At 39.4% G+C, this 17,845-nt stretch overlaps 1 protein-coding gene across 4 annotated transcripts in view; it reads right to left on the bottom strand.

Annotated features, from left to right (window-relative positions):
• Positions 1–17,845, bottom strand: part of CASK (calcium/calmodulin-dependent serine protein kinase (MAGUK family)) — a 428,292-nt gene that overhangs the window by 289,612 nt on the left and 120,835 nt on the right. For all 4 annotated transcript variants that reach the window (XM_011942514.1, XM_011942504.1, XM_011942497.1 and 1 more), the window contains exon 3: positions 3,673–3,778. In XM_011942514.1, the coding sequence (XP_011797904.1) occupies positions 3,673–3,778 (106 nt within the window). The remainder of the gene's footprint in view (positions 1–3,672; positions 3,779–17,845) is intronic.

Genomic DNA, 17,845 nt, shown 5'->3' on the forward strand with positions numbered 1-17,845 from the left:
GAGGTTGCAGTGAGCCAAGATTGCGCCGCTGCATGCCAGCCTGGACAACAGAGCAAGACTCTGTCTCAAAAAAAAAGAATTATAATATCTTAAAATTAGAAGGGATGTTAGAGGCCAGCTCTAGTCCAAAATTAAAACCTTATCTTCAGGCCCCTTGGAAGGATCCAGCTTCAACTTGAGTGCTTCTAGTGAGAAACTGCATAGTCTGTGAGACAGCCTGCTTCATTCATGGAGTAAGTCTAATCATCAAAAAGGTCTTCTTCAGTTAGAGGTGACGTCTGCCACTTGTTGATTCTAGTTACTGCCTCTGATGCTACACTTGAATAAGCATATAGTCTTATATACGACAATCTTTCAAATAACTGTGAACATTGATTATGTTCTATCTATGGGCTTCTGCTTTGGGGACTCTTCTAGCAGAATAATAAAATGAATACATTCGTGGATAACTAAAGCCTCCCAGTCTTTTCAAAAGCTCTTCCATGCCAGTGGTCTTCAACCTAGGATTTGGTTGTCTCTGGGAATACCCAAAGTCCTTCCAGGAGCCACATGAAGTAGGATATTTTTAAGGCAATCAATTTCCATATCTTCATTTTCCATAATTTTATCTGTCTGTAAACAAGTCTGTGGTCTGCTTGTTTTTCTTTTACATCTCCACATCTACAATCACCCATCTCCACATCTCCAGCTACCCATCCAAAAGGCAAACTACTCCTCCATCCCAAAAAGCCTAACTTCAAAGAGACGGCTGGGAAATGCACAGCCCCTGAAGGAGGGAGAGATCCTTGAAAGCAAAACAAAGAGACTTTGAGAAAAAAAGGGAGGTGCCACCTTATTCGAACCAGACAATATATTCATGGTAAGCTGTTTTAGAATTCATAATCAATACTAAGATGAGTGTCACAGGGATGTTCATTTAACACTTTAATTTTGTTTGAAAAATGAAGTCAGATTTTTTTTTCCCTGACAGAAAATGAGTCTGATTTGGCTGACTGATTTGACAATAAGGACTAGCACTGCCATGTAGGTCACATAGCAGACATTTTCCATACAGTGAATGAGATAAACAGGCAATTCTACAGTTGTGTAGAAAATATATTTAAGGCTGGGCGTGGTGGCTCCCGCCTGTAATCCCAGCACTTTGGGAGGCTGAGTATGGCAGATCACGAGGTCAGGAGTTCGAGACCAGCCTGGACAACTTGGTGAAACCCCATCTCTACGAAATAACACAAAAATTAGCCAGGCATAGTGGCGCATGCCTGTAGTCCCTCAGGAGGCTGAGGCAGGAGAATCGCTTGAACCCAGGAGGCGGAAGTTGCAGTGAGCCTAGATTGCGCCACTGCACTCCAGTCTGGGTGACAGAGTGAGACTCTGTTTAAAAAAAAAACAAACAAAATATATTTAAAAGAATATTCAAGTACTGAGAATGATATTCTCACAATGAAAGTTTTTATATATCAACCTAAAAAATACGTGAAGGGGTACATACGTTTTTCAAAATTCTTTTTTGTTGTTGTTGTTGTTTTTTTGAGGCAGGGTCTTGTTCTGTTGCCCAGGCTAGAGTACAGTGGTGCAATCATGGCTCACTAAAGCTTGACTTCCCAGGCTCAGGTGATTCTCCAACCTCAGTCTCCCAAGTAACTGGGACTACAGGTGTGTGCCACCACACCCACCTAGTTTTTGTATTTTTTGTAGAGACAGGGTTTGGCCATGTTGCCCAGGCTGGTCTTGAACTCCTGAGCTCAAGCAATCCACCTGCCTTGCCCTCCCAAGGTGCTGGGATTATAGGCATGAGCCATCACGCCTGGCCTCAAAATTCTTTTAGCAGGTTTGCCAGAAAAGATTTTAAAGGCTGTGTCTCTATGACACAATTTCCAGGCTCCTTTCCATTCTGGTTATTCTATTCTGCAGACATTCCAGTGTCCTGCTTACTATGAATGGTCCAGGGTGAATCGGGGGAGTATGGCTTTGTTCTGAATACTATATACTCCTAATTAATGTAGCATAACCTTCCATTCAGGGCTTTTTAAGCTGCGGCAAACAACTAAAATGTTTACATCTTTTTTCACATAATCACAACTAAATTCACACTGATCTTGCACTTATTTATATTTGAATGATGGAGTTAACATTAACTGGTCTTAAATTTCACCTTCTTTGTTTCAGCTCCTTTGCTACAAACTTGTAAAAATATTTTTGAATTTTGATGTAGACAGTCAATGTGTTAGCTAGTCCTTTGTAGGGAGCAACTTGTGAAATGCCTCCCAGTGATCCTCGCCTCTTGATATTCAGGCCCTGGTATAATCCCATCCCCCTTATGTATGGGCTGGATTTAGTGACTCATTTCTAACTGCTGAAGTGATGGTGTTTAATTCTGGAGATTAGGTTACGAGACTGTGACTTCTGTCTTGCTCATACTCTCACTTGTCCTCTTGCTTGCTCTGATGAAGCCAGCTGCCGTGCTGTAAGCTGCTCTATGGAGAGGCCCAACGGATAAGGAACCAAGGGAGGCTTGGGCCAACAGCTCTTACGTAATTGTGGCCCTCAGTCCAGTAGCCTGTGAGGAAGGCAAGACTGCCAATAATCACGTGAGTGAGCTTGGAAGCAGATCCACATTGTAGTGGAGTGTCAAAATGACTTCAGCTCTGGCCAACAGCTTTATTATCACCTTGTGAGAGACCCAGAGCTAGAGGACCCTGCTAAGTTGGAACACACATTCCTGATTCACAGAGACTGAGATAATAAATGTATGTTGTTTTAAGCCATTATGTTTTGGGGCATTTGTTATAAAGCAATAGGTAATGAATATACCCTCTGACCTTGGTATCTTTTGAATATTTAGTATCTTCTGTTTTTTTTTCCCTAATCAAAGTCACTGATCACAACTTTTTTTTTTTTTTTGAAAAGAAAAAAATAGAGACAGATTTTGGTATGTTTCCCAGGCTGGTCTCGAACTCCTGGCCTCAAGCAATCCTCCCTGCTTCAGACTCTCAAAGCACTGAGATTACAGGCATGAGTCACCACTCTCGGCCTGATTACAATTTTGAACAGAGTAGGATCAAAGATAAAACCCTGCAGGATGCTGTCCTATAAAGCGTTATACAATCTCCTTGGACACAATCATCCGACCAGAGCTGGATGATCCAGTTGTACTATCCTTAGCTCACAATTCTCTATCTTACCAACAAAAAGTCTGTGACAAACATATCAAGTGACTTACTGAAATCAAGATACAATGTGATCTATAAAATTGCCCTTATATGCAATACGGTGATTATATCAAAAGAGGAAACTAAGTCTGTCATTACTTGTTTTTAGTTGCCAAGAGTCTTGCTACATAGATGCCTCCACTTTCATCCTACTCTTCTTCACTAAGACTTCTACTGGTCAGAAGTTTATATTTTGCGGTCCTATCCCTCTGAACTCGATTTCCTTTTGGAGTCTCTTCTCTGAAGCATGCTGAAAGCATGAGAGTAACTGAATATGCCCAGCTTTTGCTTCCTTTGCCACTGTAAACCTTATGATGACATAATCCTTTTGTCTTGTGACTTTAGGTCTTTCTGAACAGAGAAGTTCACAACTACTGTTAAACTTCAAGAGAAAAGTGTTAGCATTATCCAACACCAACATTGCTTAAAGTTTTACCCTTTAAGAATTAAAATACACACTCACAATTCGAAAACCATGTAAAGCATTCCATCTGAGCTATATGTCTCCAATAACTCTACAATGTGTGGATGTTTCAGCATATGACAGATACTGGCTTCCCGCTTTAGATCTGTAAAACAAACATACGGCATACTTCATTAGGTAGGAACAAAAGACAATTAGAGTGAATGATGAATGAATGGATGTGATCTATGGTAACATGGATACTTCTCTAACTAGAGAGATGAAATCCCCCATTTAAACTTAGCTTAACTTTTTACCCTTTAAAGTCTTTGACAATATAGCTTTTCATATTTTTTTGCAAGGTTAAATCTCTATGCACTATAGAGTGAGCTCTTAATAAAAAAGTATACATTTCTTAATATAAATACTTTCCCCCGAAGCAAAATAAATACACAAATACTTTCCCCAACTCTTCTAATCAAATCTCAGCCTCCAAATTTGTAACTCTTCCTTGATCTGCTAATAAACTAATAACTCAATTTACTCTTTTGATTTTTACCTCTTTTTCTTCGTTTTCCCTAAATAAAAATATGTTGTCTATTCTTTAGCCTAAAATCTAGTATTTATAGACCTATCAGGGAAGTTATATGGAATAGGGAACAAAAATAGTATGGTTTAAACAGAAAAGGCACTACTCCTAGAGTCAAAGTCAGAATTTTAAAAATATCATTTATAAAATGTGCTGGGGTCAGGTGTGGTGGTTCGCACCTGTAATCCCAGCACTTTGGGAGGCCGAGACAGATAGATCACTTCAGGTCAGGAGTTTGAGACCAGCCTGGCCAACATGGCGAAATCCCATCTCTACTAAAAATGCAAAAAATTAGCCAGGCATGGTGGCAGGTGCCTGTAATCCCTGCTACTTGGGAGGCTGAGGCAGGAGAATCACTTGAACCCGGGAGGCAGAGGTTGCAGTGAGCCAAGATCGCGTCACTGCGCTCCAGCCTGGGCAACAGAGTGAGACTCTGTCTCAAAAAAAAAAAAAGTGTTGGATAATTCCAAACTTTACCTACCTCACAGTGTTACTTTGGAGAACAAATCCAAATAATGTATGTAAGACTACTGTGTAAGCTCTATAATACTATTCGGAAAACAAAGTTGTTAATATCATCATCATCATCATCATCATCATCATCATCATCTAAAACAGTTTGGGCATGGAAATCGCTTGCCATGTCTACATGGAATAGAATAATGAAAGCCATCCAGTGCTAATAGCGCTGGGGCTTTACCAGTTTGCTGATAACTAAAATCCAATGTGACATTTTTATATTAGAAAGTAGAAGGGAGATAGGTAAGGAAGAACCAAGGCTAAGGATGTACTGCACAAAGCAAAATAGATAACATTATCTCCTTTCTGATTTATTAATTCAACTTAGTCTTGTCCACAGAGCAATGATCGTAGATGGAACCTTAGAAGATTGACTTACATAAGGGTAGAATGAGAAAAAGAAGTCAAAAAATTTGACAAAAGAGAAGCCACAAGGAAAGGAAGAATCAATAATATTAAGAAAATCAAGGGAATAGAGGAAATTAAGCTGTAAGTAGCTGGAGAAGGCTGAAAGCTGAGAAAAGACCATAAGATTCAGCCAGAAAAGGTCATGAGAATTCTGGGCAAGATCAACTTTTGGGGAGGAGTCAGGGTTGAAGTCAGTATGCAGGAGACAATTATGCAATAATCAATTAAAATGATCACACCTCTCATTGGGCTAAGTACTTAATACAGTCACTGTCACTTGATGTCCCAACTACCCTGTGAGGTAGGTATTTTATGGATGGAGAAACTGAGACTTAGAAATGTGTTCAAGATCACACAGCTATCATAAGGGTAGGTTTACGAACCCTGGCCTGCCCAATTCCAAAGTCAGCAGTCCTTCCATTATGCCATGCTGGGTTTGAGCACGATCATATTAGAAGAATCTGGCAGTAGGAAAGAAACAGTGGGCTCAAGAGAAGGTTTTACTTGTTTGTTTTTTTAAAGGAAGCACTCTGTGTTGGTAAGTGGTAGTGATGAAAAGCCTATAGGATCTGGAGTCAGAAAATATGGTGCTGGTCCTGCCTTTGTCCTACCATCTGCAGGCTGACTGCTAACTTCTACAAATGACTCCCTTAGAGTCAATGAAATGGGGCAGTGACAGGTGATGTAGTACCTACAGAGTCTACCAAATCAGTTTGAAAGGGCAGTGCTAAGATTCTAATGAGAAGCTGGATGTGTGGAGCCAAGCACAGCAGGGCTGGGGGCTCAGTGTTTACTGCAAAGGAAGAGATCAGAGGCACAGGAAAGATGCCTCCATCTCCAAAAGTAGTTAGGAAGGCCCCACAGAAGGGGAGGATGTGAAGGAGCTGTGGGGTTTGTGCTGGGAAGTCATAACCATGAGGAAAGCTTTTAACAAGTGTGCTGGAGGGCCAGGCTGAGCCAGACAACATCAATCACATGCCTGCACAGATTTTTCCTCTCCAAGAGTGTTCTGCCTTCTATTTCTAGGAAAAGCTTAACATTTTTAATACTCATTTTTATGTTTATCTCTAGTTTCCCATTTTTATTAGAACTCACCCTTTCATATCTTCTGTTTTCAACTTAAATTTTTCTTTTTCCATTCCTCTCTATTCTAATCAAAAGCCTGATTTTAACTCTATCCTATGACACTGGAGCCATGAAGTAAACAGATTGGCGTTTGCCACAATTAAAACGGATCTTTTCTCTTCTTTCCAGTTTATTTTCTATTTCGCCTCTTTCATGTAACTAAATTGTATTTTTCCTTTTTTGAGACAGAGTCACGCTCCGTCACCCAGGCTGGAGTGCAGTGGAGTGATCATGGCTCACTGTAGCCTCCACCTCCCAGGTTCAAGAGATTCTCCTGCCTCAGCCTCCTGAGTAGCTGGGATTACAGGTGTGCATCACCATGCCTGGCTAATTTTTTGCATTTTAGTAGAGACGTTTGTTTGTTTTTTTTTCTTTCAGAAGCAAACCATCACAAATGAGGATTTTTTATTTGCCACTATTATAAGTCTGAACTTTAAACAGATTCTTGGACTGGTGGTTCATATCCATCAGTTCGTTCAATGTTAGCACCTGGAGATGGGGTTTTGCGGTGTTGGCCAGGCTGGTCTTGAAGTCCTGACCTCAAGTGATCCACCCGTCTCGGCCTCTCAAAGTGCTGGGATTACAGGTGTCAGCCACCATGCCCAGTCTAAATTATATTTTTATCTCCACATTCACCATCTGCTATGTGATACATTGGTTATACTGAAAGTTTGTAAGTGGAAATGGATGCACTTTAGACCCCTCCATTTGAGCCACACATTTTGATTTGGTAAACCAAAAGTCCTTGGTCTAGTCTCTTATCACCTACCCACTCTCAAAATAAAGGCAGAATTGCTGGGGCACCAGCCTTCAAAGGAATTTAAATGTCACTGGATCTGACATTTCAGAACTAAAATCAGAACACTGATTGGACAGTATGAAACTAACAACATAAAAATATATTTCAAATGATAAGGGCAATGATCTAGAAAAATTGTGGTCATGTTTTCCTGAATTCAAGCATAAATTAAATAGCTCAAATAGAAAGCACAATTTAAAAACACAAATACATTATATATCCTTTCCAGCTGTAGATTCCATGAATAGTAAACTCAAAATGTTTGTTTCTAAATATGAATGTGAATTAAAGATATATGTATTAAGTGCTATTAAGTCTACGCTGATATAGCAAACTAAAAACACTATTTGCCTACAAATCAACTCTAGAGGAAAAGTAGGAAGGAATTTGAAAGCAGGTGATAAAAATATGATTTAAAGTTGTGATTATCTGACTGCTTACAGGTGTTAGCACAGAATGTACCTGTGAATGACATGACCCAGGGTTACCATCTCTATTTTGGAGTATTGTTTTGTTTACAGACTAGTAACTGGTACCTCTCTTTACTCTCCTTTGTACTTTCTTTTTTTTTTAATGAGTAGATTTTTTTATTTCAATAGTTTTTGTGGAACAGGTGGTGTTTAGTCACATGGAAAAGTTCTTTAGTGGTGAATTCTGAGATTCTGGTGCACCTGTCACCCAAGCAGTGTATACTGTACCCAGTGTGTAGCCTTTATCCCTCACCTCCCCTCCCACCCTTCCCCCAAAGTCCATCGTGTCATTCTTATGCCTCTGTATCCCCACAGCTCAGTTCTCACATACGAGTGAGAATATACAATGTTTGGTTTTCCATTCCTGAGTTACTTCACTTAGAATAATGGTCTCCAGCTGGGTGCAGTGGTTCACACCTGTAATCCCAGCACTTTGGGAGGCTGAGGCAGGTGGATCACCTGAGGTTAGGAGTTCGAGACCAGCCTGACCAATATGGTGAAACCCCGTCTCTACTAAAAATACAAAAATTAGCTGGGTGTAGTGACGTGCATCTGTAGTCCCAGCTACTCAGGAGGCTGAGACAGGAGAATTGCTTGAACCTGGGAGGCAGAGGTTGCAGTGAGCTGAGATCACGCCACTGCATTCCAGCCAGGGCAACAGAGCGAGACTCTGTCTCAGATTTAAAAAAAGAAGAAGAAGAAGAAGAAGAAGAATGGTCTCCAACTCCATCCAGCTTGCTGTGAATGGCATTATTTCATTCCTTTTTACGGCTAAGTTGTACTTTCTTTTTTGTAATTTCTCAGGAAATTTAAAAAATATTTTAAACTAATCTATTTCTGTGTTTAGTGTCCTTATATTTAACTATGTGCCTATATTTATTTTATCAATTTATTTCCCTTTAAAAGGGGAACTAGTAATACAGATAGCAATATTTAATTTTCTAACTCAAATTAGAAACTTAAATGAAATCAACCTGCCATATGGCATTAGAACTACTATTAGTTTCCTAAAAAGTTTGAGCTCTTCAACAATAGTAAAGCAAGTATCCCACCAGAGTCTGCCTATCGCTGGTCCTCAAGTAAGGGAAAGTTAGGGAAGCTGGTTCAAGTGGTCTGTTTTAAAAATAATTTTCCTGTAAAGTACTATTTTACTACTACTTTTCTTGAAGAACTAGGAGAATTTTTCATTCTATCTTTATCTGAACTTAAAAGATCTAAATTTAAGATTTCGTTTGCTCAAGAGCATTCAGTAAGGATTTTTTTTTTTTTTTTTTTTGAGCTAGGGTCTCATTCTGTTGCTCAGGCTGGAGTGCAGTGGCGTGATCATAGCTCACTGTAACCTCGAACTCCTGGGCTCAAGGGATGCTCCCACCTCAGCCTCCTGAGCAGCTGGGCTACAAGCATGTGCCACCATGCCCAGCTGATTTTTAAATAGTTTATAGAGACAGAGTCTTGCTATGTTGCCCAGGTTGATCTTGAATTCCTGGCCTCAATCAATCTTTCTGCCTTGGACTTCCAAAGTGTTAGGATTACAGGTGTGAGTCACTGCACCCAGCTCAATAAAGATTTTGATCAGCACCATCCAACTGAAGTATAATGTAAGCCATGTATATAATTTTAAATTTTCCAGTAGCCACATTAAAAAAGTAAAAAGAAACAGGTAAAATTCATTTTAATAACATATTTTATCCAATTCAATGTATACAAAGTATTATTTCAACATATAATCATACTAAAATTAATAAAATAAGTTACATTCTTTTTTTGTACTATGTCTTTGAGATCTAGCATGTATTTTTATACTTAGAGCAAATCTCAATTTGGTCTGGCCACATTTTAAGTGCTCAATAACTACATGTGGCTAGTGTCTACCAAATTGGAATGATGCCACTCTAGATAAGTTGACTTGCTTTAATTCTTTTCCTCTCCTGATTGTGAGTTCTTCTGTAATTCTTACAGATATTTATAATGTCAGTCATTCCAAAAAGAATCTAAACTCAGATGTGTTTTTAATAAATACTTTCACAGAAGGAAATCCTATAGCTTCTTTTAATAACCCAAATCTATCATTTAATAACTAAATCTGGAATTTCTTCACTATCGTTAATCTAACGCAACCTTTGAGACTTTAAAGTGTCCCTCTATAAGTCCTCATTTAATTGTTATTGTAATAACCCTGCATGACATACATATACACATACATATATATGCACATATATCTCCCCATTTTACAGAGGTAGAAACTGAGGTACAGGGCCCAATGATATAAATCACACAGCTAGTAAGTGGAGGAAGCAGGACTAATAACCAAAGTCCTTTGCTCTTTACATCACACCACAGTGCCTCCTGGGTCAGCATAGTTTTTACACATCCTAAGATCCAATCACACAATAGTGCTAATATGGTAACAGTGACTTGAATGACAGGCTATCAAGACTGTTACAGAACTGCCTTATTTCAGCTGCACTGTAACTAGTGATAGTCAGAAACTAGATACTGCTCTTTTCCTAACAAATATATAAGTATTCTCGTTAATTTCCAAACAACGTCTAGATTGTGTTAGAAATTCAACAGTTAAACAAAATTCGCTAAGAGCTGACCTGGACTCAAAATCAAAATAAAGAATATTCTAATCTAATCATAGAAAGAACTAGGACAAGTATTAATATGTTCATTTCAATAAATATTAATAACAAAATAAGTAAATGAAAGTCATTATTGACTCAACACATTTTTCCTTAGTGTACTGAAATTAATGACCAAATGATATTTTAAGAAAGGAATCCAAGCAGAACCTTGGAAGGATTATAGTAGCAAAGTCAATTTCTGCTGCTGGGTTCTACCTTTATCTAATAACCAAGTTGAAGAATAAAGATCCCAGCTGCCTTTGGCAACAACACAGGTCAGGTTGGCTTTAATGAGGCTATCTTCCTCATTGACCTTTACGAAAGTTGATCTCAGCTAGTGAAGAGTAGAGGCCTAGACAGGCTCCCATAGAAATCTGGGTCAACTGCAAACTCATAATTTCTTTGATTTTTTTTTCACATGTTTCACTACTAGCTCTATACATTTTGTTGTCTTTTTTCACACACACAAAGAAAAATCCAAGCAGCTTCTAATTTCTTTGAATTCTTGCTCATAGAAAAAAAATTCCTATGGCCCCAAATATCATAATCAGGTGAATAAAGAAAGGAAGCAGCACATCATTAATTCAATGTTTGACTGATGTGAAAATTTTCTTAAATAGGCAAATGTGTATTAATTAGAAATCAATCTTAACTGCATTAAGCATTTACAAATTAATGGGGTTTTGGTAATATGTTTCCCAAAGAGTTTTCAGTTCTGATAAGTGTACCAAATTTGTATATGACAAAAATAGAAATACGTTGCTCTAAATTTGTCTAAAAGGTGCAATTGCTGTATTGCTTTTCATTTTGGGAAATGTAAACCAAAGAGGGGAAGATCAGGGCATTTTACTATTAGAAAAACCAGACATCTATTTCAACATGGTATTCCTTACTTTATAAAAGAAAATTAGAGAAATATCAGTTCATAACTCAATTACTTCTCAATATTAAAGTCTTAAAATTCATACATGTTAGAGCCCGAAGGAACTTTGTGGGATGACAGAATGCATACATTTGTCAAAACTCACTGAAGTGTACAATTAGATGGGTTCATTTTATTGTGCATATGTTCTTCAATAAAATTTAAAAAGCAAAGAGAAGTTACTGAAATAAAATGGGAATTCAACTAATATATCAAAGCAAAAAAATGTTCTTCACATACCTATGCTTTATACTTTCATAATTGTGTTATCTATAATTTACTTTCTATATTTATTAACTGATAGCTGAGGAGCTCAACAAGGACATACTGATAGGATAGATTTCCTTACCACCCACTTCTCCCCCAAATCTCCTTCCAGGATGGGGCCAGCCCAGGAAATACTGACAGCAGGGCCAAAACTTTTCCCAGAAAGCAATTTGTGGTCTGTTTCAATATGTAAAAAAGGAATGACTGAGGTAAAAATTCTGTATGGCATAGTGAAATGATCATCTAAGGTTTTTTTTTCTTTTAATAATATGGGTTTCCCCATCCAGCTACAGAATCCTTTTGTCAGCAAAGTCTCATAAAAATAGTATAAAACAAATTTATCATAAAAAAACTACCAATATGTGACACTTATTTGAAAAAGGACCAAGAAAAATGAGTTAACTGTTTTGATAAATACTTTGAAATCACAGATACTGACAGCCCTGCTTGATTTTTCCCTGAATAGCTCTTCTGCCATTTCATCAAATTTGGAATGGGCAAAGCATAAGTTTCCTTAAAAACTGAGTTAGAGACCAGGCGCGGTAGCTCATGCCTGTAATTATACTAGCAGTTTGGGAGGCTGAGGCAGGTGAATCGCTTGAGCCCAGGAGTTTGGGACCAGCCTGGGCAACATGGCGAAACCCTGTTTCTACAAAAAGTACAAAAATTAGCTGGGTATGGTGATGTGTGCCTGTATTCCCAGCTAATCAGGAGACTGGAGTGGGAGGATCACCTGAGTCCGGGAGGTGGAGGTTGCAGTGAGCCAAGATCATGCCACTGTACTCCAGCCTGGGAGAGAGAGTGAGACTCTGTCTAAAAATAAACAAACAAATAAATAAAAATAAAAAATAAAATAAAACTGACTTAGAAGCAAAGGCTTCTAGTATCTGATTCACACACAGTTGAGTGTAACTGCAGCAAGGCAGGATGCTCAGAGTCAGTGAAAACAAACAGATGGAAGGAAGGCAGGGCCTTAACTCCTCTTCACTTAGGAATCATTTGTCACTTAGCATTGATGACGCAATATTATGGGAAAGAAATACAGTAAATACCTTATTTAAGTCATTCTAGATAATGGTTTATTTCATATAAGTGACTTTTCTGGATAGGGTACCAACCTCTCCTGGTTTGCCTGGAACTTTCTCAGTTGTGGCACTGAGGATCTATCCAGGTTGAAAGCCCTGGGTTCTGAGAACCCACCCTCATTCCCAGGCAAACCAAGATGACTGGTCACCTTACTTCCACAGATCTGGCATCTATCCTTTTAAGCACTAATACATTCTACTGGCAGGCAGTTATGATATAATAGATAGGGCAATAGACTTGTAGTCAAAAGGCCTGTCTTTCCTGTCTTCATCACTTAGTAGCTGAATAACCTTAGATCATCTGTTTCCTCATTTGTAAAATAGAAAGAGTAAGATAACAACTCCTATACAGGGTTGTAGTTAGGCCTGGATGATTAATAAAGTATGTGAAAGTGCTTGCCATGGTGCACATGCACAATAAGTTTTGTTTTCTTTTCCTTTCACCATTTTTGGTAGAAATCATTCTTTCCTATATTTAACAAATGTCAATCAAACCAAGTTTGACACCAAGAAGGCAGGAGTATGAACATCTATTAGCAAACCACACTGCTATATATAGTGTAATTCTATGCCTACTTTAACTTTGCAGTTTTTCATCTACAGTTTTTTGGGAAATCATGTATTTCATAAAAAACCTCAAGTTGACCGTAGGATTATTTGGGGAAAGAACTAGACACACTCAAAATATTTAATAATAAGCACACTAGTTAAAAAAGGTAAAACAGAACCCATGTAGCTGTATGTGTGTGGCCTACTGATTACCAAGATTATTAATCTTCCAGACAGCCCTTGGAGTCATCTTCACACCATCTACCACTTCTCTACTTCCTATATGCAGCTGCCAAAACCTGTCCATTCTATTTCTGCAACACCTGTCAAAACTATCTTTCTCTTACTGTGGTTACCCTAGTTTCAGCCCTCACCAATTCTTGACTGGATCACAGCAAAGATCTTTAAATGGGTTTCTTTGCCTCTAGTTTCTTCTCTTTAGACTCATTAAAGTGTCATCATAGTTTTACTCTAAAACAGATATTATTATATTATTCCAAAACCTTCACTGAGCTCCATTCCATACAGCAAGACATTATAATCCCTCAGCATGGCTTTGAAAGCCTTCCAAAAACTCTTTTAAGTCCAACAACTTAACTAGGGTTCACAGACCTATTTAACAGCATAACTGGAAATAGAAGCTAGCTCTCCTGCTTCTTAGTCAAACAATTTAGCTTTTGCTTTTCTTTTTTTGAAGTCACACATTTATACATTCCTTTCCATTAGCTTCTTCCTTCAGCCTCCCTGACCCCAATCCTGAACCACCCGCAGCTTGTGCACTGGCCCCCTGCTCTCTGTCCCCTAACAAATGCTGTTCCCTCTGTATGATACTCCATGTGCTTGCTTCCTTCTCTGCCTGGTAAACCCCTACTCGTTCATCAAGATCCCACTTAGACGTCGCCTCAAAGTTCTCTTTAACAATCTCCCAAGCTAAGGGAGGCATACCCTGCTGCAATCTAGCAGCCGCCCCCATAGATGCCTCAAGATCTTGGCATTTACCAAATTATTCCACTGCTGGTGATTTCCACGCCTGCGAATCCTGCTAGAAGGCAATATCAAGCATACAGGACCCATTTACCCAATTTGGACTCAACATCTATTACACATCTCCTGTCTCACGTTAAAGTGTATGTATCACTGAATCAGAGAATGTTAGAAACAGAAGTGACAGTTAAGAGAGCCATCATCACATGCTCCTCTCTATCCTCAAATTTTACTCTGAAGGAAAATGAGGCCCTAGTAAGACATGTCCAAAGTCACACAGATAGTTCACAGCAGAACTGGAAGATGAACCCAGGTCTCAGATTCCCAATCTAGCAATCTTTCTGTTACCGCATATGCTATGTGGAAGAGGATGCTAAAAATGCCGAAACTTCAAGGAAATCTACTCCGGTGGTATATCATAATGACCAAAGACTTCTCAGAGAATGACCAAGAAATGCCATCTGCTTGCAGATAACTGGGTATGAATGTTAAAATGGAAAACTTCAAGGTACTACTACTACTGAATGTACTTGCTTTAAACAACAGTAATATATGCCTAACTTTTTATGTCACTGGTTGGTTTATATACTGTATTACTTAATATTATAAATTACATGTCCCCAAAAAAGTTTCATTTGGAAAGAATATGTAAGATTGTAAGTTTTAACAATTTCTTAAATCCATTTATGTATGTGGATATTGTCTTTGGTTAATTATTCAGGGGTAATTTTATTAGGTTAAATGACCACAATTCCAAAAGCAGCATGTTTATGCAAAGAGCCTATCTAATTTTCTTCCACTAGAGGGAACTAAAGATCACATTATAGCTAGTTGGGCACCCAGCATTTCACCAACGTCTCTGGTTTTAAACAATATTATTGGTCTCAATAATAAAACACAAAGATGAGATGACTATTTGCCTTTAACATGTCTAACAACAATAACCATCAGCTAACATTTACTGAGTACTAAATATAAGTCAGGCTCTATTTTAGATGTGTTGACCCATTTAACCTCACAATAATTCTAAGAGGCAGATGATGTTCATGTTATATATGAATAGACAGAGTGCAGTTAAGTAACTCACTCACAGAACTAATAAGCTGTGGTCAGGCGTAGTGGCTCACGCCTGTAATCCCAGCACTTTGGGAGGCCGAAGCAGGTGGATCACCTGAGGTCAGGAGTTTGAGACCAGCCTGGACAACATGGTGAAACCCCGTCTCCACTAAAAATACAAAAATCAGCTGGGTGTGGTGGCACATGCTTGTAATCTCAGCTACTTGGGAGGCTGAGGCAGCAGAATTGCTTGAAATTGGGAGGCGGAGGGTGCAGTGAGCTGAGATCATGCCACTGTACTCCAGCCTAGGTGACAGAGCAAGACACTGTCTCAAAAATAAAAATAAAAAGAACTAACAAGCTGCAAAGCAAAAATTGGAACCTAGGAAGAACCAATAAGCTGCAAAGCAAAGAGACTGGAACCTAGGTAGTCTGGCCCCAGAACCTATGCTCTAAATAACTCTACTATACCACTTCTTAGGTCAACAACGACTCAATTCTGAATATGAACTTTATAGGTTAGCTATTTCTCTGAATTACTTCTAAAAATGGAAATATAAAGTCTTGATTAAAATAAAGCTCAATCAAGCAAATTTCCGTAATAAAATCATACCTTTCAAAAAATCTTAAGGTTTCAATTTCAATTCAATTTTCAATTTCAATTCAGTTTTCAATCTTAGTCCTTTCAATTGAAGTCACTTGATTATATTTGTATAAAACTAGTTTTCTATTAAGACAGAATCATTAAAAACACAATGACAGCCAGGTGCAGTGGCTCACGCCTGTAATCCCAGCACTTTGGGAGGCTGAGACAGGCAGATCACTTGAGGCCAGGAGTTCAAAACCACCCTGGCCAACATGGTAAAACTCTGTCTCTACTAAAAATACAAAAATTAGCTGGGTGTGGTGGCATGCGCCTGTAATCCCAGCTACTTGGGAGGCTGAGGCAGGGGACTCACTTGAACCCGGGAGGCAGAGGTTGCAGTGAGCCGAGATTACGCCACTGCACTCCAGCCTGGGCGACAGAGCAAGACTCTGTCTCAAAAAATCACAAAAAAACCCCACAATAACTAGGTGGGGCTTCTGGAATGGCTGTATAAAGGAGCTCAGGGATATCTCTCCCCTGGAGAGACATATATTTAGCTGGTCCAAAATCACAATCATTCAAAGTCCCTGGAGACTGATAAAAGGGCTTACAACAAATTGAGAAGCATTTATTCAATAGAATCTACAGAAATTCGATAGGAACAATAAGAGTTTGTAGCATTTGAGATAGGGACCGCACAGGGACTGCACCTGTCCCCCCACAGCTCTGTTTCGCCAAAGAACTGTTTTAAGGAGTTCAGCAGCTAAGGGCAGATCCGCTCCTTGAGGTGGAAGAGCTACTCAGGGTGGATTTGGCAGCTAGTAAACATTGGCAGATCCCATTTTCCATGGCTCCATGCTGTGGAAGGCCTATATAGAGCAAGCGGCAGAAGCTAATGGCGGCAGTCATTTCTTTACCCTAAACTCCAGCTAAAAACAGAGGAATCAGGTGAGGAAGCTGGTAGAGTGCAGTCCCCCCTGCCCACACAGCTCTGTGTTGTCAAGAGAGCTACAGAGGTGTGTTTGGCAGCTGACTGGCAGCTCCCATCTCCTTCAACTTTGTAGGGTGAAAGAACTATTCTGAGTACATTCAGCACCTGGTGAACACTGACAGCTATCATACTCCCTGGTTTTGGGCTGTGGAAGATCCATACCGAGCAGCAGCAGAGACAAAAGGAGGCACAGTTCATACTTCCTCCTTCCCGGCAACACAAAAACCCTGCTGCAGAGGGAGGATCTGGGTGGAACAGCCAATGAGGAGTGAGTTCCCCATTTTCCCCAGCTCCTGCTCTATAGTGCAGAGATTCTGCTCAGGAAAGTGTATAGCAAGTCTCAAAGACTAGAAAAACTTGTCTCTGACAAGGGACACAATTTTAATTGGATCAGACTATGGAGTAATTTATACCACAGGGCATTGTCAAAAAGAAGGGAGCAATCAGCTATCGATCGGTTAAGTTTAACACCAATAGAGGTAGCAGAGAAATGCATGGATGAGAACCACACCTGTCCTGAAGAGGGACATCAGAGGTTGCAATGAATTAGTCCAGCAAGTTGCTAAAAAAGAACAACCCTGGAGTGGAGGAAGGTGTCAGTATCCACAGTTGCTATAACAAAGTGTTAGGAGACATGCAAAAAGCAGAAAAGTGTGACCTTTACAAAGGAGGGGAAAGAAAAGCAGAAAATAGAAACTACCTTTGAGGGAGCCCAGATGTTGGAATTAGCAGAAAAGACTTCAAAGCAGCTATTATAAATACTCTTAGCTGGTGACTAACAGCAGCAGGAATACTTAAACAGACTAATTCCTGTGAGATATGGGTCTCTGATGGTCAACTTTGGCTCAAGGACTCCCAATAGGACTTACCAAAACATCCTTGAAACTGCACCTTAGTCAAATAATTTTCCTACCCAATCCTCCTCCTTTTCTTCCCTTTTTCCTCCAACGGGGTCAGACCTGCATAACCTGTGATGGTTGTCCCAGCCTCCTCCAGCTCCCTACCCATCCATTTTCACTCTCAATAAATTTCTTGCACATCAAATCCCTTCTTGACATCTTTTTGTAGAAGCTGAACACAAGCTTTCTGTAGAACCTGCACACAAGCTTTCAATAAGGCGAGCCAGTAAGAAGCACGCTGATATGCCTGTCAAAATGTCTCCCAGGAAGGTCTAGGAATAGGAAGCACCAGGTATCTTTGAGGGCTGGGTTGCATGGTAGAGCAGATAACAGGAGGACTGGCTGAACCTTTATAGG

The sequence above is a fragment of the Colobus angolensis genome, unplaced genomic scaffold (assembly GCF_000951035.1).
Source record: "Colobus angolensis palliatus isolate OR3802 unplaced genomic scaffold, Cang.pa_1.0 Scaffold103, whole genome shotgun sequence".
NCBI classification, from domain to species: Eukaryota; Metazoa; Chordata; class Mammalia; order Primates; family Cercopithecidae; genus Colobus; species Colobus angolensis.